Source organism: Anthonomus grandis, chromosome 10, assembly GCF_022605725.1.
Source record: "Anthonomus grandis grandis chromosome 10, icAntGran1.3, whole genome shotgun sequence".
Classification (NCBI taxonomy): domain Eukaryota; kingdom Metazoa; phylum Arthropoda; class Insecta; order Coleoptera; family Curculionidae; genus Anthonomus; species Anthonomus grandis.
The window spans coordinates 29394346-29418221 of NC_065555.1; the positions used below are offsets into that span (position 1 = coordinate 29394346).

Consider the following 23876-nt stretch of genomic DNA (forward strand, 5'->3'; position numbering starts at 1 on the left):
CGAACAAAACATCACGGTAGTTCGCTAACATAATATTATAGAAAGGCCAGAGACGTCAATTCATTATTAGGCAGAAGAATTGGACATTTTGACACGCTATTCAGCGAATCCTCACTAAAGATTTACAGCTGCATGTTTACAAAATCCAACTAATTCAACAACTGCTGCCAATAGATCATGAACAGCGAAGAGAATTTACCAATTGGATCTTTGAGCAACCTGCTGATTTTGCAAACAAAATCATTTTTAATCATGAGGCCCATTTTTAACTCAATGGTTTCGTTAATAAAAAGCAATGCATCCACAACTCGTCACTGTATGGTGTGCATTCTGGTTTGAAGAAATAATTAAAAAGAACTCTTTAAAGAGCTTCGAAATGGAAGCTATCTGAGATGACGCAAAAGAATACCGAAAAAGTAAATGAATTAGGATAAGAGGCAAAGAAACAGAACATCAAACGACTATGAAATCTGAATATGAAATGACTTTAAACATATATGACACTATTCTCACTTTCAAAAGTGAAATTGAATATCCGGATGTAATTTATAATGAAGAGCCACTGCGAGACTTTGACAAATCAGTTCTAGAGCAATATACAGGGTGTCCCAGCGAAAACGAAACAAAGCTATTTTCGGTATGAAAAAAAATTTTTTTTCAAAAATCTCGGACACGTCGATTTTATTTTTGAGGGGGACAACTTTTCCTTACCAAGGCATCCTCATACCAGCAACCCCCTTCGAGGGGGTGGAATCACCCCTAAAATCCTAAATGGAAAGAGGGGTCGTATGATACCTTATTTTAAAGGTCTTTTAATTCTGAATATAACTGCCAAATTTGAAGTGGCTAAAATTATTTCTCTGGATAAAACAGCTTGTCAAAATTGCGGAAACAGCGAAAATGAAAAAGGTATTATGGACTCTTTTTTGGATAATATTTTTAAAAGAACAAGAAAATCCTATTTTCGAAGGGGTCACTTATTAATTAAGAGGCCACCTAATACCTGGAATCCTTTACGAGGGGTTGAAAGCACCCCTTAAATCTTAAACAGAAAGAGGGATCGTGTTATACCTTATGTTGAAAGCGTTTTCACTTTAAATTTAAATGGTGACTTCTGAGTGACTGATGGATTTCTTCTAGATATGAAAGCCAAATAAAATTCTGGAAAAAATGCTTTAAATAAACCTTTATGTCTGAAACCCTTTCTTACAATTTTTTTTATTGGATCATTAAAACATGATTAAAAATTTATTAGTATTGTTCATTATTATTGTTATTACACCTTATCAGCATATCATAAATAAAAACAAAATACTAAATAAAATGCAAACACAAGTATCTGAAGAATTTATTTAGCTTGCTAAATATCATTGGTACTTTTTTCATAAAGCAGCATTTATTTCAGTGTCTTAAATAAAAAGCGTGAGGTTCAAAATGCTGTTGTTGTCAATGAATCAATGCAAATAACTGTCCTAGGTCAACTTCATGCCGAGCCAAGAATAAGTGTCAGAAAATTGGCGACGAGTACTTAGTGATATGATAACTGTTAATCCGCGTCTTATTTACAACATTTGCTTTTCAGATGAATGTACTTTTTTTCTTAATGGCAACGTAAGTCGTCATAACTGCCGCTACTGGTCAAATGCAAATCCGGGCCAGTTTCGTGAAGTTCATACCCAGTTCCCTGAGAAATTAAATGTTTGGGCGGGAATCTTGGGCGGCTCCATTGTTGGTCCGTTTTTTCTGCCCGGAAATTTGAATGGAGAAATGTACCGAGATCTCATGGAAAATGCCGTATATCCAAGAATAGTAGAAATAATGGAAGGCGGAAATCATTCTGATGATGATCAAGTCGTTTTCCAACAAGACGGAGCGCCTCCACATTATGCTGCTGGTGTGAGGCAATATCTTGATGAGATATTTCCTGATCGTTGGATTGGAAGGAGAGGACCTTTTATGGAATGGCCAGCTAGGTCACCCGATTTAACCCCATTAGATTTTTTTTTATGGGGGCATTTAAAAACAAAAGTTTACGCTACCCAACCAGACAGCCTAGAAGACTTACGCCAGAGAATTATAAATGAGTGTCAGATGATAACACCTGAAGTTCTATAAAACGTCAGGCATCGTTTTGAGCAAAACCTGTATTCCTGCATGGAAGTAGGCGGGGCACAATTTGAACATTTAATAAATTGGCGTAATTTAAATAAACTTGTTTTATTTAAAAGACACAAAAGGAAAAGGGTAGGTATTTCTTATCTCTCTACTTTTACTGGCAGTAAAGATTGTATTTCTTGCTATTTTTATATGCACAAGATATCCATCAGTTACTCAGAAGTCACCATTTAAATTCAGAGTAAAAAGGCCTTCAAAATAAGAAATGACACGACCCCTTTTTCTATTTAAGATTTAAGGGGTGCTTTCAACCCCTCGTAAAGGGTTCCAGGTATTAGGGTGGCCTTTTAATTAATAAGTGACCCCTTTGAAATTAGGACTTCCTGATTCTTTTAAAAATATTATCCAAAACAGAGTTCAAAATAGCTTTTTCAATTTCGCTGTTTCTACAATTTTGACAAGCTGTCATATCCGGATAAAAAATTTTAGCCACTTCAAATTTGGCAGTTATATTCAGAATTAAAAGACCTTTAAAATAAGGTATTACACGACCTCTCTTTCTATTTAAGATTTTATGGGTGATCCCACCCCCTCGAAGAGGGTTACTGGTATGAGGGTGCCTTGGTAAGGAAAAGTTGTCCCCCTCGAAAATAAAATCGACGTGTTCGAGATTTTTGTAAAAAAAAATTTTTTTCATACCAAAAATATCTCTGTTTCGTTTTCGCTGGGACACCCTGTATGACGCAAAGATGGAGACGGTAGCAATAACAATGAAAATTGCCAACAACTTTAACTCACACACATTCACTCACAAATGTGCCAAGTTCACATATATATCATCGACATAGAGTGAGATGCGTTCCCGATAGGAGAAAATAAGGAAGTATGGTTCTTAGTATTCAACATATATTTGAATACTATGTAAGGGCTCTTCTATATACTTCTTATCATAGCTACACAGAATAGAATATACACCTGGAGTTTTCAGTTGGTCTTTGATCTTAAAGAGTCTGATAATTTACATACTGTAGAACACCGAGTTCCCAAGCATCACATCATATATTATTATTATTAAATATATATTTATTCAACGATTTTTTAGTACATTTTTGGTTTTGGTATATTTATCAACTGTATATGGTCAAGGTATATTTATTAAACTGTAGAATATACGCATATCATATACGATTCTGTTTACCAAAGAAGGAACTTTCGAAAATTACATGGGATTTACATATCTAGTCTTGTGTGTAATATCTGGTCTTGTCAAATATGTTATAAATTGACCCCGATGTCACACATATGTCACTGTGTAGCATACGGTATACTTTTCATACACGTATATATCTTATAGTGTGATAATGGAATATCATACACAGGGAAATCTAGAAAAAAATAGGAGAACCCTTAACGTGTATGAAACATAATAATTATATCAAATAATATATACAAATAAAAAAAGCTCAAAAATACTAATTTGTTCAAAACTAAATAAAGTTTTAAAAAATAAAATTTATTTTAAAAAGATGCAGTGGTGTACTTTTTTTTTATTGAATAATATTTACGATCAACTCCTTATAGACGCCATTGGTAAAAATTATTTTTTTTCGAAGTAAGACAAAAATAAGACGTTTAGAACATACATTCATATACAGGGTGTCCCATTAGTGCGATAACGGACGATAGCTCCTTTTACAGTGATACAAAAAAAAATTTATACAAAGTTACTTTACTGTCTAAGGTGCATAACATAGAAATATTTTTGGATATACAGGGTGATTCATAAATGTGATATGATACACAACTTTTTTGATTTAAATGGAACACCCTATATTTTATTGCATTTTTGGACTGCTTTAAAAATTCGGCATACCTTTTATTAAGCATCGTCTATACCAAAACTTACCCGTTTGTGAGATATTTAATATTTTATCAAAAAATCGACGTTTGCACGTCTCCACAAAAACAAAAATTATTCACTTATTTGGAATCCTACCCGGAAACATAAATTTAATCTATATCACGTACAGCTTGTACAAGAATTAAGCGATCAAGATTTTGCTAATCGTCGAAACTTTTGCCGCTGGGCTTTGCATCAAATCCAACTGCAACAGGACTTTGTGTTGTTCACTGATGAAGCGACATTCCATAAAAATGAATTTGTAAACCGACACAACTTCCATTATTACAACGATGTAAATCCAAGGCATGTGATACCACTGGATCATCAACATAGATGGTCACTTAATGTATGGGCTGGTATCATTGGGACAAAGCTTCTTGGACCATATTTCTTTGATGGGGCAGTGAACGGTCAGAACTTTCTACATTTTTTGCAAAATGAATTCGAAGAAGAGCTGGATGATTTACCGTTACAAACAGTAAGACGAATGTGGCTACAATTAGATGGAGCGCCTCCTCATTTTAGCCGTGTTGTGAGGGCCCATCTAAATGACCATTTTCGAAATAAATGGATTTTCAGGAGAGGACCAGTTGCTTGGCCGGCCAGATCTCCTGACCTCACAAAACTCGATTTTTTCTTGCGGGGGTTTGTGAAAAATCGGGTTTATCAAAGGCCTGTTACCACCAAAAACGACATGAAGCAAAGAATTCGGAATGTTTTTCAAGAAGTAACTAGAGAAATGTTACAGAAAGTAAGCAGTTCTTTTGTTAAACGAATTCGTTTGTGTGATCAACACCAGGGTGGACATGTAGAACATTATTTATAGTTTAATGTACATACCTTTTTGGTTTAGTCATTTATTGTTGTTCTTGTTCACAGTTTTAATTTTTTTTATTTAAGGAATATTTTTTTGTTGATTTTTCGATTAGTTTTCAGATTTTATTATTTGGTAAATTTTAAACACAATTTCTTTTCTGTACATTTTGGTATCATTAAATTTGTTGTAATTTAATAAAATGCCAAATTTAAAAATGCTTTTCAATCCGTTCCGTTTACTATTTTTAAAGTTTAAGGTTTAATTAATTGTTTTTTTCAAACCTGTTTAAACGTTTAGCAAAATTTTTATCAGATAATTCTTGCATAATCTGTAGGTACGTACATAAAAATATGTGATTCTGTTAACAGTGGATTTTTGAATTATCTAACTGTGCTTGCCAATAAACAGTAAAGTTACCTCAATTGCACCCAAACAGTTGAAACAGTAAATCATTTTCACCATATCCTCTTTCGAAAAATTCATTTTTAATGCAAAAATGTTTCGCTTTAGTGGTAAACTGACAACACTAAATCCTCTGTCAATCAAAAAGTAATTGCTTGATTTTTGTGCAATTGTTATTTCCATGGCCAACTAAGCAAACTTCTTTTAAATTAAAACGCGACTATTGTGGATTTTAAGGGCGAAATTGGGAAAAAGTGTGAAAAACTCGATAACTATTATAGATAGGTATAGGACATGCTTAACAAAAAAGAAAGCTTATCACATTGTGAACTTTTTAAGATAAAAAAATTTGGGTCATTCCATTTGAAAAAAATAAGATATGATTGTTTACATTTTTTGGTTTTGGATAGAGTATTGCGAACACCCTGTAGAATATTATTAAATTCTCATAGGACCATAAAATAAGTGTAAGTATGCACTAACAACCTACAAAAGATTTGGCTTGTAGGATCCCAAATGAGTGAATTATTTTTGTTTTTGTGGAGACGTGCAAACGTCGATTTTTTTGATAAAATATTAAATATCTCACAAACGGGTAAGTTTTGGTATAGACGATGCTTTATAAAAGGTATGCAGAATTTTTAAAGCAATCCAAAAATGCAATAAAATATAGGATGTTCCATTTAAATTAAAAAAGTTGTGTATCATATCACATTTATGAATCATCCTGTATATCCAAAAATATTTTTATGTTATGCACCTTAAACAGTAAAGTAACTTTGTATAAAATTTTTTTTTTGTATCACTGTATAAGGAGCTATCGTCCGTTATCGCACTAATGGGACACCCTGTATATAAACATTTTTTCTTACTTTTTGTTCGATAATCACCCTGTAAAGCTTATCGGTAGTTTCATACTGGTTTTCTATAACTAAATATTTAACGTTTTATTGATGGTAAGTATATTTGTTTAGAAGCTCATTCAATTAAACGCATTTTGTAAACGTTTTTGAATAGTGTACAATATTTCCTATTGAATCGTTTAACTTTAGTGAAATAATAATTGTGTACTATTAACATGTAATAAACCTTTCTTGTTAAACATGAATAACATAAACATTATATTAAATTTTTTAACGTATATTATGCGGACATTTTATCCAATATTTATAGTTGAAGTTCAACCAAAAATGTACACCAAGTGTAAACCAAAAATAAATTTGTTTATTGAACTATTAAATCACGTGTTGCTTGGGTTTATATCTCAACAGTAATTTTGCACTAAGATATCAGGGGTATATAAAGGGTAGGTTTTTTGTACGCTGTTCATATAATCCAATGTTATAGGTCTGGTGTTAGGGGTATTGTTGTAAAAAGAATTCCAGAAATTGGTCGAAATTAGTTTAGAAAACTAACAGCTAACCAGAGATTTAAACCTACTCAGAATCCAAAGGAATAGGAAATACCAGAGGGAGGCAACAGGACATCCTAATCGAATGGATACTAGTTAAATTCTCTTGAAAATAAAAAAAAATCAGCATAATAATTCTAAGTAAAAAATGTAAATTTGAAACGTATAGATTATGTTAACGTGTGTGTGTAAAAGACATGATCTGTAAAGTCATAAACATTTTTGGAATTATTTGTCAAAACTGTAAGTATCACTAACATCATTACTGTCAAATTTTCCCAATGTCAAGTCATCCTAAGATGGCTGCCGTCCGAAATTCTGTTTTGGCCAATCAAGTTTCATGGGGCTGCTTTTAATACTAAATATTAGACAAAAGGTACACCATTCAAACGTAAACAAGGAGCGCAGTTGTCAAATACTTTTATCGAGAGAATATTTCCGGGCGAAATTTACAGCGTTGACTTCTATGTGGAAATTTGACGATCTAAACAAATCAAATTAAAAATATTAATAATTTTTACTGATATGTGATAGGCTTTGGACATTTTATTTTTATATGCACGGTTAAGCAACATCCGACAAATTTACGGTAGTTTAAAATAGAATATAGTCCTTAAAATCAGAAGAAATAATCGAGGAGTATAGAATGCAATGTGTTCTTAGATATTGCAGGCAAATCCTGATTTAAATTACATCATTGGTTATATGCTGCATTTAGAACAAACTGACCAAGAACATTTACCATATACTATATACCCTCAAGTAGATGATCTAAACCTACATACAGAGAAAGACTTACCTTTAATTGATTCGCAGTGTTCATTGCTGACTGGAACTGCCGTAACTTGGTGATGCATGCTAACAGGCACTGAATTGATATGATGATGTTGATAGTCTTGTGATGCACCATCACTTGTAGGACTTCTATTATTTACTGGTGTTGAATTATGGGATCTACACCAAAAATAGTTGTTAATGGTGTAAAACAGGATATTAAATTATTACACTGACCCCCACATTAATACAGTTTGTCGGCTGGGCATATCTCCCTGGTTAGAAGTGGATATTGGAGAAAAATGCTGAGGTGTCCCAATATGGTGGTTACTAGGGCTGTCTTGAGGCTGCATTAGCGGCGTGTCCTGTTTGATTTCTTCAATTTTAGGTTGAATGAGACCATGCTGTGGTGATGTAGAATGTTTTTTTAGGATATCCTTAAAAGACATAACATCTTTACAAATAAAATTGAAATGTGGGTTGGACTGAGTTGGTTCTAATAATAGACATGGAAAAGCTAATTAGGTCATCTAAGTATGTCTGTTATACTCTTGTTTCGAATTATATAGACATCGCACCTACCTTATGTGGGCTTGGTGCCAACTCAATTTGAGCAGAACTCATCACTTGCACCGGCTGTATTATACCTGAAGAAGGACTCACTGAGTAAGGCCATCCTACGTCAATGCATTTATTGTTTGGTACCACATAACTTCGGGTTCCGTCGTAAGCTGGGTATTTCACTGGCGTAGTTTCGACAACCTAAAAAATAAATGATTTAGTATTATGATACTTGACTACCGAAGCAAAACTTGGTGAGGTACCTGATAGTTTAGGTGCTGAGATGTTAATTTTATTTTTCTAGGGAATGGCACCATGACTTAATTAAGCCAGTACATCAAAATAATATAGGAAAACTGTAGTAACTATATAAAAAAATATAAGATCTCACCTGTTGATGACAAGGATACAGCTTATCATCTACGACAGCTGCTCTATATGTTGGATGGTGTGTTGGATTTGTAGCCGCTGGATCATACGTCCTTGGAGTCATGTCTAGGAAGCCATTGTACGGTGTGGAAGGCGATGGGTGGTGGTACTCGGGATAGTAACTACTAAGAGGCCTACAATTAAAACGTTATTTGTTATATCCGCGAAAACCATCTACAAAGATTATTGAACTGTCTTTGTGACATTTAACGCATATTTGTGATTGGAAATTAGTTCTATTAATATACTTATAGTGGAGATTTAAATAATATTAAACGGAGTTATTGCCTGCCTTTTTTTCTGTTTTGTTAGTAGAAATATTCGCAAACTGATTAACAAAAATGTCTGTTAGTATTACCAAGTTAGATCAATAAATTTATCTTTACAGTTGTTTGAGAACCTGACCTTCTGGTCTCTCTCATTGCCTTCATCCATTCATATTGCCTCTTTCATTACTAATTTGTTGGTAAGTTATTTAATTTATATATAATATTTAGTAAGGAACACTACTAGTGAATTTAGTAAGGGTAATTCCTTGGTGATTATATAAAATTTTTATTGCTTTTGTACATTTACTATAACCTTTTGCCACACTCTGTATAAACTCTATTTTGCAAAATTTGTTTGCAAAAAGTTTCTCATTAAATTACGTTTAAACATTATGGAATTTGGGAGAATTTTTATATGTTATTTAATATTTTAACAAGCATGTACAATTCCCAATTTAACAGTTTTTCAATCTGCCTGAAAAAGTGTTAAATTGGGACTTTTTTGTCTCCATATTAATAAAGTCCTCAATTTGTCACTTTTTCTATTTTGGTAATATGATTTCTGAAAGAACCTCTCATTTCCCACTAATTTTAAGCGCACGGTATAATAGAGCGAAATTGAAATTCGGCGCCATAATCAAATTTTAAATTACCCGCTATTATCACGTCAAAAAGCCATTTTCACTTCCGGTTAGTACTACTCCTCGAAATTCAGAGGGCGCAACAGTCAATCGACGTTCAGTGTTCTATTGGCTCTTACGGGAGTATTTTATCTAAGTAGTATTAATCTAAAGCCGAATTTACACGTGTCAAGTAGATTGTATCGACGGACTTCGATGTTATTGCGATATCGGAGTCTTGGCTGAATGATGGCATTTTTTCGTCAGAACTATTTCCAAATGAATATTCGGTATACCGCTGTGATCGTAACTATGCAGAGATGAGAGAGAAGAGGGGTGGCGGTGTTATTTTAGCCATGAAGCAAACATTTTCGGTCATTAACTTAAATTTAAAGCTACCTCAAAATCTTATTAATATGGTCGAGATTGTAGGAACTAAATTGATTCTTGGGTTTTCTGTCTTGTTTATTGTTTTATTATATATACCGCCCGGACTCAACTCCCAGGTATATGAAGATATTTTTGAATATTTATCTACTTTAACCTATTTATATAATCAAAGAGTACTTGTTTTGGGTGACTTTAATATCCCCGAGTTTACTTCTTATTCAGTTAATTCTGCCTCATCCAGTAGACTAAGTCAGTTTATTCACCTCTTGGAATTTTTCGACTGGCATCAAATTAATTCTATTAGGAATTCTCAAGGTAGGATATTGGATCTTGTCATCTCGTCTGATTCTGAGCTTTGCACAGTGGAGGGTTGCTCTGATTCTTTGGTGGAGGAGGAAGCAGTTCATCCATCTTTACTCATAAGAATTAATGACGTCAAGAGCAAGAAATGTAATACTTGTAAAGTAGAAAATATTTTCTATAATTTTAAGAGAGCTGATCTTAGAGTTTTATATGATAGCTTCCTCGGAATTGATTGGAGGGATTTGGGAGTCGCTGGGGATGTCAATAATGCCCTGGAGCTCTTTTATCAAAAAATTTATTCCTGTCTTAATGAGCTTGTTCCAAAAACTGTAAAACGAACACGAACCTATCCGCCATGGTTTACCGCAGAGATAATGAAATCCCTAAAAGAAAAACATAACAAGTGAAAAAATTTAAACGTTTTGGTCATCTTCAAGATTTAGCCAGATTTAAAGAATTACGTTCTAAGATTAAAAGAGATATTGATCTGTCTTATAAGCAATATTGTAGAGGGCTTGAAGATGAGTTGATTAAAACCTCATAATTTTTGGAAGTTAATTCAGAACTCAAAAGAAAATAGCTCGTTACCACAATCTATGTTTGATCAGAGAAGAGAGCTGTTAAGTAGCCCTCAGGGTATTGCCAATGCATTTGCCGATTACTTCCAGAGTTCTTACACTACTGGTGAATCGCCGCAAAATAATGTTGATATAACTCTAAAGCCTTATGTACAGTCCATAATTTTGTCTGATTTCACTGAAAATGATGTTTTACTGGCCTTAAAGACTATCAAGCCAAAATCAAGTTGGCCCTGATAAAATACCAGCTTTTCTCTTATATGATTGTGCTTGTATTTTTGCTAAACCGTTAACAGTTCTCTTTAATCTGGCTCTAAAACAAGAATGTTTCCCGAACCTCTGGAAGTCATCAAAGATAATTCCAGTACACAAAAAAAATGATAAAAATCTCATCGAGAACTATCGGCCAATTACAATAATCAACAACTTTTCTAAATGTTTTGAACGTGTTCTTCATTCGGCCTTATTTCCTTCAATGAGGGGTCTTATAGATCATCGTCAACATGGATTTATGAAAGGTAGATCTACCACCACAAACTTAGTTTGTCTTACAGAACATATATCTGCCAATTAATAGTCAATGCCAGAGTCAATAAATGCCAGGTCACAGGTTGACGTTATTTATACAGACTTCTCGAAGGCTTTTGACCGTGTGGATCATGGTATTCTTCTAAATAATCTTGACCAAAACTACGGCTTTTCTTCTCACCTAATACACTTTTTTAGCTCTTATCTTACGGGTCGTCTTCAGCACGTGGAATGTTATGGCTGTAGTTCGGCTCAGATTGTTGCAACGTCTGGAGTTCCACAGGGCTCCATATTGGGGCCGCTCTTCTTCAACACATTTATTAATAGTATATCGGAACAGCTCACTGTAAATAGTTTGTTATATGCGGATGATACAAAATTGTATTATGGCATCAATAGTATCTTAGATTGTATGGAATTGCAAAATAATATTAATCTCCTCAATGCATGGTGCAAAAATAACAATCTTCCTCTTAATGCTGCCAAGTGTAAAGTTGTTTCTTACTCTTTGAAGAAAAACCTGATTATGTATGACTATACTATGGACAGTGAGACTGTCCCGAGATCAACGAAGTTCAAGGATTTGGGGGTGACATTCGACAGCACTCTTTCCTTTCAGCCACACATTCAGGACATTGTTAATCGGAGCTACAGAGTGCTGTGTTTTGTCATTAGGAACGCACATAGCTTTAATAATATCTTTAGTCTTAAAATTTTGTATTTTTCTTATGTGAGATCAATACTGGAATATGCTTCTTCTGTGTGGTCACCATTTTATATGAATCATTTACATGAACTAGAAAATGTTCAGCGTAAATTCTTAAAGTTCCTTTCATATAAATGTGACGGAGTGTACCCAGAAATTGGTTTTTCACATCAACGCCTACTAGAAAGGTACTCCTTTAGTAGTCTTGAGGAGAGGCGAAAATCTGCTGATCTGAAATTTTTATTTAAACTTCTTAATAATAAAATTGATTCGCCAGACTTATTACGACATGTAAATCTTCATGTGCCCCGCATATCATCTAGAAATTCTAAAACATTTTACCTATCTAGACCTAGAACGAATATTTGTAAATATTCTCCAATGCGTAGAGCATGTGGCACTTTTAATTCTGTTCAGGATCAATATGACATATTCAACTGCAGTTTGTCCGAAATTAAAAGAGTACGCTTTTCCTAGATAGTAGACATAAACAAAATTATTTTTTATTCAAGTATTGTATAATATTGTAGGAAACTATTGCTATTAATAATGTATTCTTTTTTTTTCTCTAGTTTTGGATTGTAATTTGTATAATATTGTATTTTTTCCCCCACTCAATAATTGGAATTTTTTCTGTGGAGTGGCGTAATTAAAATAAAATAAATAAAATAAAGCAAGTTACTAAATTTAGTTACTTGTATGGTGTAAACAACTTGATTTAGTACTTGCGCGAGTACCTAATTTAGTAAGATGTTTAGTCAAGTAAATAGAAACAATTTCTATTTACTTGAGCAAGTTGTCTCTGCCACCTTTATTTTCTAGAAACTAAATCGCCGACTAAACAAGTGTAGACAGGTTTTTTAGTCGAGTTCATAAGTACAGACTGCGACGTTGATTTTTCTTTTATTTGTGGCGTGTTTTAAAAATGTGTCATTGGAGTGAAGAAACAATAAAATTTGTAGAAGAGTATCGAGAAAGGCGATGCTTATGGGATACAAGGGCTACCATTTACAAAAATAAACAAGCTCGGGTCTCGGCGTATAAGAAAATTGAGGAGATCATGGGGATACAAGAATTCGGAGTGCCTGAAATCAAGAACATAATACGGGCGTTGAGGTCAACTTATTCTCAAGAAAAAAAGAAAATAAGGGACTCTATGAAGTCAGTAGCAGAATCGGAGGATATTTATGTCCCCAGTGTAAAATGGTTTAAGGAAATGGACACATTTTTACGTAACGTAGAGGACAATAAGAGGCTTACGCAGGATAATTTTAATTAATCCGATATACGTCTTTCCTGTCCCCTAACCCGTAAGTATCAATTTGTTTATATAAAACCCTATAGAAAAATAATAGAAAATCATTTCTTAAAACTCTCTTATCATAAGGAAAACACGTATACCGAACAATAATTTCCATATTATATTATTTATATTAAAGTACAGTCAAAATATCATCCGTTACTGCCATGGCACCGCACCTTCGCCCATAAAGTACTGGCAGAGTCGATCTCGTAGTTCTCTTGCACATCTTGAAGAATGATTACCCCCTAAGGTTCTTATTGACGGCAAGGGAGTATTAGTTTCATTTCTCCACGAACCTAGTCTAACCTGACCGCTTTCTATATCTTCTTCATCTAACGATCCACTTGGTGTGTAAGTGTTATGAGAAGTGATTCGCAAATAATTGTGTATTGCGCAACAGGCCTTAATAATTTTATCCACAGTTTCTGGTAAGCATGCCATAGGCTTTTCAAAAATGCGAAATCTGCTAAGCAGAATTCCGAAAGCATTTTCTACTATTCGTCTTGCCCGCGAAAGGCGGTAATTGAATATTTTCTGATTTTCCGAAAGTGCCACTTTTGAATACGGTTTCATCAAATACGTTTTCAGTGCAAATGCATCGTCACCGGTAATGCAACCACCATGTGGTAATAAACCATTCTCTAGGGCTTCAAATAGAGACGATTGTTGGAAAACTCCACCATCGGATTGTCTTCCAGGACATTCAACATTTATATAGGAAAACCAATAGTTGTCATCTACCAGAGCTAACAAAATAATGCTGTTAGTACCCTTATAATTAAAGAATTCACTGCCACAATTTGCCGGTGCATGAATCGTCACATGTTTCCCATCAATCGCACCGTAACATTTGGGGAAATTCCACTTCAAACGAAATCCCTTTTCAATAACGTTCCATTCTTCTTAGGACTCCGGCACCTAAAATAATATGAAATTTACTACTGGTTGCATTATCAGTATTACCTACAAGTATATGAGTTTGGCTAATACGGTACAAATATTTTTTTCTATTTCAGATACAACGCGAAGAAGAAGTTAATGAACAAAAACGAGAAAATGAAGAAGAAATAATGGCTGCAAAAAACGCAACGTCTCAGGAAGTACCGCAGAAAAAAAGTAGAACTACGTCAAAATTGACGCAAGTTACTGCAGTAGTTAACGACCTAAAAAAAATAAGCGAAACCATGACACATGAACCTGCCAATGAGCATGATTACATAGCTTTTGGCCGCAGTGTTGCTGCACAATTAATGACGTTAACTCCTCTTTCCACCATACAAGCACAGGAACGCATTCAGCCTGTTCTGACAAGTTTTAAACTACAAGACCTCCAGGCCCAGAGTAACCAGTACGACACATATGCAGATACCAGTAGTGCTCATGCCTCATCTTCCATCTATACACCACTGCAGTCCCCTACATATTCCGACATGCATTCTTCGCATAGCGATGGATCCACAAATATAACTCGTGCAGAATCAGTTGCCGATGATATTGTACGATCACAGATAATAGCAAAAGCTTTTTCCAACATTTAACATGTTTTGTTCATCAACAACTTCTTCGTTATAAAAATATTTAAAAATAATACCTTTATATATTCTTTCAGACTTTCATAAATAGCATCACACACCTTGGGTATAAATTTGGAGATTGCAGGTGTTGACACACGAAATAACCTCTGCAAAGTTCCATAACTAATTCCTGTGGCTAAATAAGACAATGTGATTTCCAATTTTATTCTAGTTGGAATAGCTGATCTCATTACAGTATTCTTTTTCGTAATTTGAGGAGCAATTTGAGCCAACAATATATCAAAATGTTCTTTAGACAGCCTCAGCCAATTTGTAAATTCTGGTACGTCTTCAGCTGCTAATTCTCTTAATAAAGTAGATGAAGCACCATATATTTCTCTTCGACTCAGCCATTTTCTCACCCAGCAACGTTTCTTTTTGGATTTCTTCTGCAAATATTTCGGATAACTCGCCACATACTTTTAAAATACAATTCCGCACTGTTGCACGCGTAACTTTTCCGGCCATGTCTTATCAACACTAAACAACAAATCATTTAAACGCTCACAAAAACAAAAGGACTAATATTTAGCTACTTGATTTAGTAACTTGCTTTAGCTACTTGACACGTGTAAATTCGGCTTATGGTCAGATAGTCGTCTTGTGTCGGTATTGTGGTGTTTTTGCTTTTTGGCAATTTTAGTTAAAAATAATTCTTTTTAATGACTAAATTTATTTTGTGCCAGTTGATTATACTTCTGTCTACTACAAAGTGTTATTTAAGTGAATGACTGCAATTTAATATTAAAATTTAATGGTTGAAAAAATTAAAACAAACCGAAAATATTTCGGACAGGGAATGTGAAACGTGACAATTGGCGATCGTTTTCTGGGCATATATACATGCCATCGTTGGAACCAGTGGCCGTAAAAATTGAATGTGAAAGACAAAAGCAGTTTCTAATATTGTTTCTACCGAATAGTATAAATTAATAATAATGGAATCACTGTTCAACTCTTATGAAAAACCTAAAGAAACTAATAACTATTTTTGTAAGGTGTGTTTTAATTTATTCATAAAAGTTGTGAAAAACTCAAACGATTTGTCGTTATTGATAGACATAAAATATGCTATTCCGATAAATATGCGTTAAAAATTGTTAAATCTTAAAGCTAGAAAATGAAATATTAATGAAGGATAAATTCATCGACAGTTTGATAGGTTAAGGGTTTTTGAATCTCGGAATTCAGAAGAGAATTATAATAGGGAAATTGCTAAACAAAAAAATCTGATTAGCATTCTTAGAGAAGAACTAGAGAAAGTACAAATAAAGTTCAAAGTGTCAATAATTACTTAATAAATGTAGATCATTTAGTAAAGATATTATCAGGAATTGAAGTCCAAAATAAAAGGTATTGAAATAATTAACAGACTTTTGCAAGAGAATAAAGGCACTTTACCGTAGAAAAGAACAAACTAGAGGTACCAAGAAATAGTCCATCTTTTCTCAAAGAGACCGGCTTACATTAAATAGTAATGAAATAAACTCCGAGTCGCAGGTCTCAAATTTATTAAATTAAAGTCAAAAGGATTACACGTGTTTCGCCCAAACTAGGCACCATCAGATCCACTTGTGTATTCACTATTCCGATTTTACCAATTTTAGCTAAATTTCTACCCTTGACTTGTATCATGTAGTGTTGTTCTCTGCTTCTTTTTTCGTTCTTTTTATTTTTGAATACACAAGTGGATCTGATGATGCCGAGTATGGGCGAAACGTGTAATTCTTTGACTTTAACTTAATAAATTGGAGACCTGTGACTTGGAGTTTATCTCGTTACTATTTAAACTAGAGGTAGAAAACCAGAGACTAGGACACTCATCCCTGGTGCATCTTACCGAAGCTACCTGCAACCAACTAAAGAATCATTCCGGCAATAGAGTGGTTGATTTCTTTTCTTTATCGCTGCCAAAATTATCCAACAAGAACAAAAGGGGTAAAGTTTATATTCTTTGTGATGAAATCGGTAAGAAAATAGGTAAGCAACTCTATGCGTCTATCGAATCTGAATACATGGTAGAAACCCTAACAAAACCAAGTGTAGTATTTAGTTAGGTAATAAATATTGCAAATAAGTCAATAGAGAGTTTTACTGAAAGTGACTCTGTTGAAATAAACGATAGTTTAGATACGATCTAGAGTATCTTATTATGGACGAAACGGGCATAGATTTAAATAAGAATAGTAGTAATTATGGTGGTACTATTGATTCAAATTCTCCTAACATCGTTCCAACTTCTAGTAAATAAAAAAATAATCTTACATAATATTAGCTTAAATGATGAAAAATTTATAAAAGTAGTGGTTTTCGCGCATACCATGAAATAATGTTTTCCTTATGATTTTCTTTAATACTTACCTATATTGATGAAAAATATTCTCGGTCGTGGTCAGATACCGATTGTCCAGCGCTGTTGCCGTTGGATAAAGGGTATGATTAAAGTTCGATGCCGAATGAGTCATGTAGCTCATGTGATCTGTCGTGGCTGTTGCGTATGGAGCGGGGTACATATTGTATGTCGCTGTACAGCCATCTGCTATGTATTCCACCTAGAAATTTATGTTAATTAAATTAGTTAAAATAATTTTTTTGACATTACTTACTGTAGTGGGCATAGAGGGCACCACAGAAGTTGTCACAGCTGCATTATTAGGGGGCGTTACTTGTCCACCACTTGATCCGTGTGACAATTTACGTTTTGTTCGACAGGTCGATAAGAAATCTCTCAATTGCGTTTTATATCTAGAAAATTAAGTTGTATATACAGTATGATCACAAGTGCTTTTCAGATTTTTTTTTGAAGTTAGTGTTTGGTTTTTGATAAGGTGTTTTTTTTTCGTATAAGTCTGAACAAATTAAATTAAAAGTACAACAAGTTAAAACGAACCATTAATGAGCTTTATTGGGATATTTCTGCTCTTTGCATTCGCTTACGCGTATAAAATTGCATGAGAATAAACAGGTAGTAGGATTTCAAACCTGCAAAGCATTGGCGTTGAAACAAGGGCGATTGAAATGGAGGTGCTACCTCCCCCGAAAACATCCGAAATGCAAAAACCGAACAAACAAGTCAAAAAACTCAACATCGAATATATATACAGAAGTCCAGGCCTATATCTAGTGTTTTTAGAAAGCCTAACGGAAAAAAACATCAGTAACATGGATCCGATATAGGTAGGAAGTTAAAACAGAAAAAGATTGAAAATGTCATCAAAATTTCTAAAAAAGAGAAAAAAACTAGGAGTTGAATTTACTGTTGAAAGGATTTAAAATATTATTCCGCAATTATTCCGCTAAGTAACTGATAGATAAGTTCGGCCTTACGCCTCTGTCCGTTATGCGTCTATGGGTGTTTATAACCTATTAAGTACGACTTTGTTTACGTTTACTTTTACGTCTTTGGTAAATAATAATAAATCTGACAATTGCCTTACAGCAGAGCCATCAAGTCAACAAGACAAAACAACAATTGAAAATCAGAGTGGTAAGACTATTAAAATTCTCCGTACAGGCAATGGTGGTGAATGGGTAGGTACTAATTTTCAAAATTTCTTAAAAGACTCGGGTATTTTGTATCAGTTAACTGTTCCCTATTCTGCCGAACAAAATGGTAAAGCGGAATGTCTTAACCGTACAATTATTGAGAAAACTAGATGCTTATTAATTGATTCTCAGCAGTTTCTGGGCCGAGGTCGCTAATACCTCAGTTTCTTTATTAAATCAGACGCTAACGAAGTGTTTGATTGGGAACACACCAGAAGAGGCTTGGAGTGAAGCCAAACCGAATTTAGAGGGGCTACGCATTTTTGGCTGCAAAGTTCATGCACATATTCCTAAAGATATCCATAAAAAACTTGACAAGAAGACCGTTGCCAATATATTCATTGGGCACACAAAGTAAAGACTACAGGTTATACAACCCACAGAATGGTAAAATTTGTATATCTAGGGATGTTGTATTTCTTGAACAAGAGAAGAGCAGTATGTTACTCAAAATTGTAAGAGATAAGGTTAAAAAACACTTTTTTGTATTTCCAAAGGACTCTAGAGAGCCTGAACTGGAACCTGAAGTTGAACCTGACCCACAGGTTGATGTAATGTCATTCAGTCATCCAAAAATTACATAGATTCTGAGCCGGAGTCAAGTACATTAAGTGCTTCAGATGGAAAAGAAAGCATAATGAGTGAAGATTACGTTCCAGAAGAGGAGGGTGAGGTTCCTGAATAAAAAATAAGAAGAAATCAGCATGCGAAAAGGCCAACAAGGAACCTAGATGATTGTGAAGTAAGCTATGCTACTATAGCAGAATTTGCAAATTCAAAGACTGTAGATGAGGCTTTAAGTAGATCAGACTGTGACAAATGGCGTGCAGCTATGGACGAAGAATATTCTGTCTTGTTAGAGAATAAAACTTGGGAGCTAGTTGAATATTCAGCAGACAAGAAGCCTTTGAAATGCAAATGGGTGTTTAAGGTAAAGAAGGATCCCAGTGAAAAGGTAGTGAAACACAAAACAAGGCTGGTGATAAAGGGCTGCAGTCAGAAAAAGGAAATATACTACAAGGAAACATACTCTCCAGTAATCAAGTATACCTCCATAAGATATTTACTTGCAATAGCTGCTGAGTATGATCTTGATATTGCTTATTAGCTTGACACAGTTACAGCTTTTTTCTGAGTGATCTTACAGAGGAGAGTTACATGCTACAACCTGAAGGTTTTGCTGAACCAAACAAGATTTGTAGACTGCGTAAATCCCTGTATGGACTGAAGCAAGCCCGTAAAATTTGGAACCTTCAACTGGAAGAATGCCTGAAGAACTGTGGACTAACCCAATCCAAAACCGATTTGTGTATTTACTACTAAATCACAGAAACCGTTATTTTAATTGCGGCAATTTATGTCGACGACTTGTTGATGTTTTCTAATAGCAGTAAAGAGAAAAACAGCCTAAAAATTAAACTGATGCCGTAGTTTAAAATGAAAAATATTGGAGAGGCAAGATTTGTATTAGGCATACAGATCACTAGGAACCGTAAAAACCAGAATATCTGGTTAGACATTGAAGAGATAATTAAAAAGTACAAAATGTGAGATTGTAATACTTTTGATAGTCCAGTCTTATTGGAACACAAGCTGTTCAAAACTATGTCTCCAAAAAGTGAAGATGACATTGAGAAACTGGCTGATGTACCGTGTCAAGAAACTATAGGAAGCCTATTGTTCACAGCACAAGTATCGAGGCCTGACATTTCATATGCTGTGAATAATGTGAGTAGATTTACATAAGATCCGGAGCCAATACACCAAACGTATTCTTAGATACTTGAGAGGAACCATACAGAACAAATTGGAGTTTGATGTTTGAAGAAAAGTTTGATAGTTGTTTTTACTGATGCTGACTGGGCCAGCAATGTTGATGATCGTAGGTCAGTGACTGGCTATGTCATGCTCAAAACCTTGCAGTTCTTGGGGCTTATTATTCAAGAACCCCAAAGACATTGATGTTAGACACTATTTTTTAAAAGAAAAGATAAGTGATGGGCTTTTGGCATCGAAGTATGACTCAAGAGATAAGCAAATAGCTGATTCACTCACGAAGTCAGCTGATAATAAGAAAACTCAGTTATGTGCTAAGAATCAGTGTTTGAAATATTTTAAATAGAGGGGCTGATGAAAGTATTTAAAATATTATTCCGCAATTATTCCGTTAAATAACTGATAGATAAGTTCGACCTTATGCCTCTGTCGGTTATGCATCTGTGGGTGTTTATAACCTATCTTTTAAGTTCGACTTTATTTACGTTTACTTTTACGTCTTTAGTAACTAATAATAAAAGTTAGTTTTCTCCTTTCAATTAAACTTTTATTAACACATTTCTTTGGTGTTTCTACTGCCAAGCCCTTTCTCTCTTCCCTGCCAATATTTACCACTTCTATAGCAGCAAAAAAATTTTTTAATCGGAATTTATCAAGGAAATGGAACTACTATTCCCTGGTGCTACTATTCCCATCAACGTAGCAACAGTCAAGGAAGTAATAAGAGGAATCCCAGAGAAAATACCAATGGAAGAATTAGAAAAGATTGCATGGACGCCAGCAAAAATATTAACAGCAAGAAGCATGAACACAAGGACAAAAACAGAAGGAAAGATAGAATACATTTCATCGCAAACAGTGATCACATTCGAGGGATAACAACTACCAAAGGAGCTGGTTATTGAATATTAAAAAAGCAAAGTAGATGTATATATACAACCAGTCTAGTAATTAGATGCAGAAAGGTTTGTCTACTCAAGCAACACCTGTCGCAGTAAAAAAAGATGCGCCAAATGTTTAAACGAGCATGAGACAGTAATATGCATGATAGAAGACATAAAATATAGATTTTCTGAATAGGCGAATAGAACAGACAGCTTCCAGTGTCCAGAATCCATAAGGCCAAAGGAAATAAAGTAACTTAAGGCATAGAAAATATCTCCTACTTTGAGGGCCGACGAAGAATACCTAAAAGACACACATTAATACTACGAACACACAGCAGAAAAATAAACAAAACCAAGGAGACAGAGATCTAAGAGAGAGAGAGACAGCCTATGCATACAAAAACAGATTTTCCACTACTGAAAGTAAGAAAAAACGTAGTCGAGGACAACTTCATAACAAACCAAGAGAGACGGGACGTGAAAAACCAAAACCTTCATATAAGAGAGCCAACTTGTGTAGCTACCGCAACTAGGGAGACAAAAAGAAGACAATATAGTAAATACCACCAGCAGTGGATCAAAAACATTATAAACTATCACTTTCAGCGGGAAGGTCAATCAGCTGGTGCTCAGGCCCTCAGACAGGAAAAAAAGAAAGACTTAGAAGAGGAAAACCAGGAAGTAGAGGTTGACAAGGAAATAAGAGAGGAAATTCCGGAGAAAACCCAATCGCAGGTAAACGTAACCACGCTAAATCAATACATAAAAGACAATTAACCAAAGATCAAATGGACAAACAATAACACAAAGCTAATGGCAAGAACTAGAAAGCGTCAGGGAAGATTCGCAAATGGAAGGCCCTACAGTCCTAATTACTACTCTATTACCAGCGAATCAGAGGAATTCTAAAACAACATGAAAATCATTCACTGGAATCAAGGAAAAAATACCGGACCTACTATACCTAATTAGTACACGAAAAGGGCATGTAATCCTTATTAATGAAACACAAGTTAAAGAAATAGACCAAATAGAAGATCCAAACTGTATTTGTGGACAAAGAGGAACACTAAACCATCTCATCTTTAACTATACCTTTAGGGAAAATCAATGCAAGGAAAACTACTTGCAAGCCACACAGGAACTATTAGGATTAGTAGACATTTGATTTTTTAACCATTTGGCGATATGAAAATGTCTAGTTAATTATAGTTAAAGCAAAATGTATTTCGTTATAAATAAAGTAACACAAGAAACTTATAAGGAAGAAAAGTAATTAATACCTGAGTAAAATGGGTCATTGACTTGCCAGTGAAGGGCCTCCATAAGTAACTCTTAAGTGAATGTAAGTAGTTTAAAATATGAGACCTCCCTAATGCTTGCTGATGAGTAACGATTTACAATAACAACTCTTCATCGAAAATAAGGTAAGTCAATTGTATCGAGGCAAAAAGAGAACGCCATGACTCGGAAGGTTCAGCCTTATCCTACAAAGAATTATTTGCATAAAGGTACTGCCTACATTACCTGAGAAAAAATAAATTGATTTATTGCAGCGTCAATTTCCTGATCAACGACAAAACGAGTGGCTAACAGTTTCTTGCCAAGGACATTTATGTAATCCATGAACTAAAGCTGTTCGCCAATCACTAATCTTAGCCAGTTATTGCTAGAATAAGGTGCTCTAATAGGCAGTTATCAATTATTTATCATGGCCATATTTAAAATATAACTAATGGCAATAGTAGGCGTAACTCAAATCAGTAATTCACATTCTGAAAATCACCTGTCATTGTCGGTGCAGTGAATTAATGTTCGGGGAGTATTGTGTTGTCATCTGCAAAGAATGTGTGTTTTTCTCGAATATTAGGAGTTGTCAGGTTGTTGACGTATAACAGAAAAATAAATGATCAGTAAACTATACCCTGCAGCACTGCACAGATCACTCAGCGGTATTCGGAATATTCAGAATTCACAAACACCTGATGATGGTAGTGAACCACTTGATGAGATCAGAATCGTAAAGGATATAGTGGTCCTAGTCGAATGCCTTTGATAAGTCATAAGTGACTGCGGCGGAAACTACAACGTCATTTATCTGATATATTAGTTCGTCAAAAAAACTCTATAATATGGTTCCAGTAGTTCTTATACATTCTTGAAACCTATTAGGAGTATTGTTAGATTTTTGAAGATATTAATATTTACCTGGAATTTGAATGATTACCAAACATTTCACTTTTGTGAACTAAAAAACTTATTTCTGTGAGGTTTCAAGATGCTAAAGTGAAGTAAAGGTTTTGTTTTTTTTTGATCATTGAAAAGAAAGCATCCAATAGATTCATCACAGTGTTGTGGTAATTAATTACTGAGTCTAATGCCTTAAGGACAGATTTCGAACATGTAAGTCATACATATAAGTTTAAGTATCTATAGTATTAGATGTTCACTGCGTTATAATATAGACAAATAAGTCAAAAAAGAACAGTTCAAAAATCAACGAGTAACGAAGCAAAGTACCTTAATATCCTCACTGTATCTAGCAAGGTATAAACAATCAAAATATGCAATAACTTGAAATTAAAAACCATTAATAATTTACCTTCTATTTACTCTAGTAGGAGTCGAAGGTACTGACGTATGCGTTGGAGACGTCAGCAATTGGTCATTTTCTGAGAAATACGTATTAGGAAGACCTGCGTCCAGGTAACTGACCTTAAAATCCATAGTGCGCTTACCTAGAAGATCTCTACCTTCTTCTTCCCTGAATAAAAAAATATTATTTAATATACTTGTGTGTATGCATAGATCTAAAAATTAAGTACACCATTAAGATAGCCGCAGTAGATTCAGATGATGAGTTCAGATGTTAAGTATAGCGCGTGCATCACTTTTCTAACATTACAACCTCTTCATCTAAGATTTCTGTGTAAGAAAATCCATCTTGGGCTATTTCCATCAATGTTATTGTTTTGACGTTTCAT

General features: G+C 34.3%; 1 protein-coding gene across 1 annotated transcript in view; it reads right to left on the reverse strand.

The window, feature by feature from the left end:
• LOC126741745 (aryl hydrocarbon receptor protein 1) overlaps positions 1-23876 on the reverse strand; it is a 417955-nt gene that overhangs the window by 12618 nt on the left and 381461 nt on the right. Inside the window, exons 10-16 of the mRNA XM_050448292.1 lie at positions 23495-23656; positions 17290-17428; positions 17045-17235; positions 8375-8546; positions 8005-8184; positions 7660-7859; positions 7448-7602 (exon numbers count right to left, since the gene is read on the reverse strand). Of these exons, the coding sequence (XP_050304249.1) occupies positions 7448-7602; positions 7660-7859; positions 8005-8184; positions 8375-8546; positions 17045-17235; positions 17290-17428; positions 23495-23656 (1199 nt within the window). The remainder of the gene's footprint in view (positions 1-7447; positions 7603-7659; positions 7860-8004; positions 8185-8374; positions 8547-17044; positions 17236-17289; positions 17429-23494; positions 23657-23876) is intronic.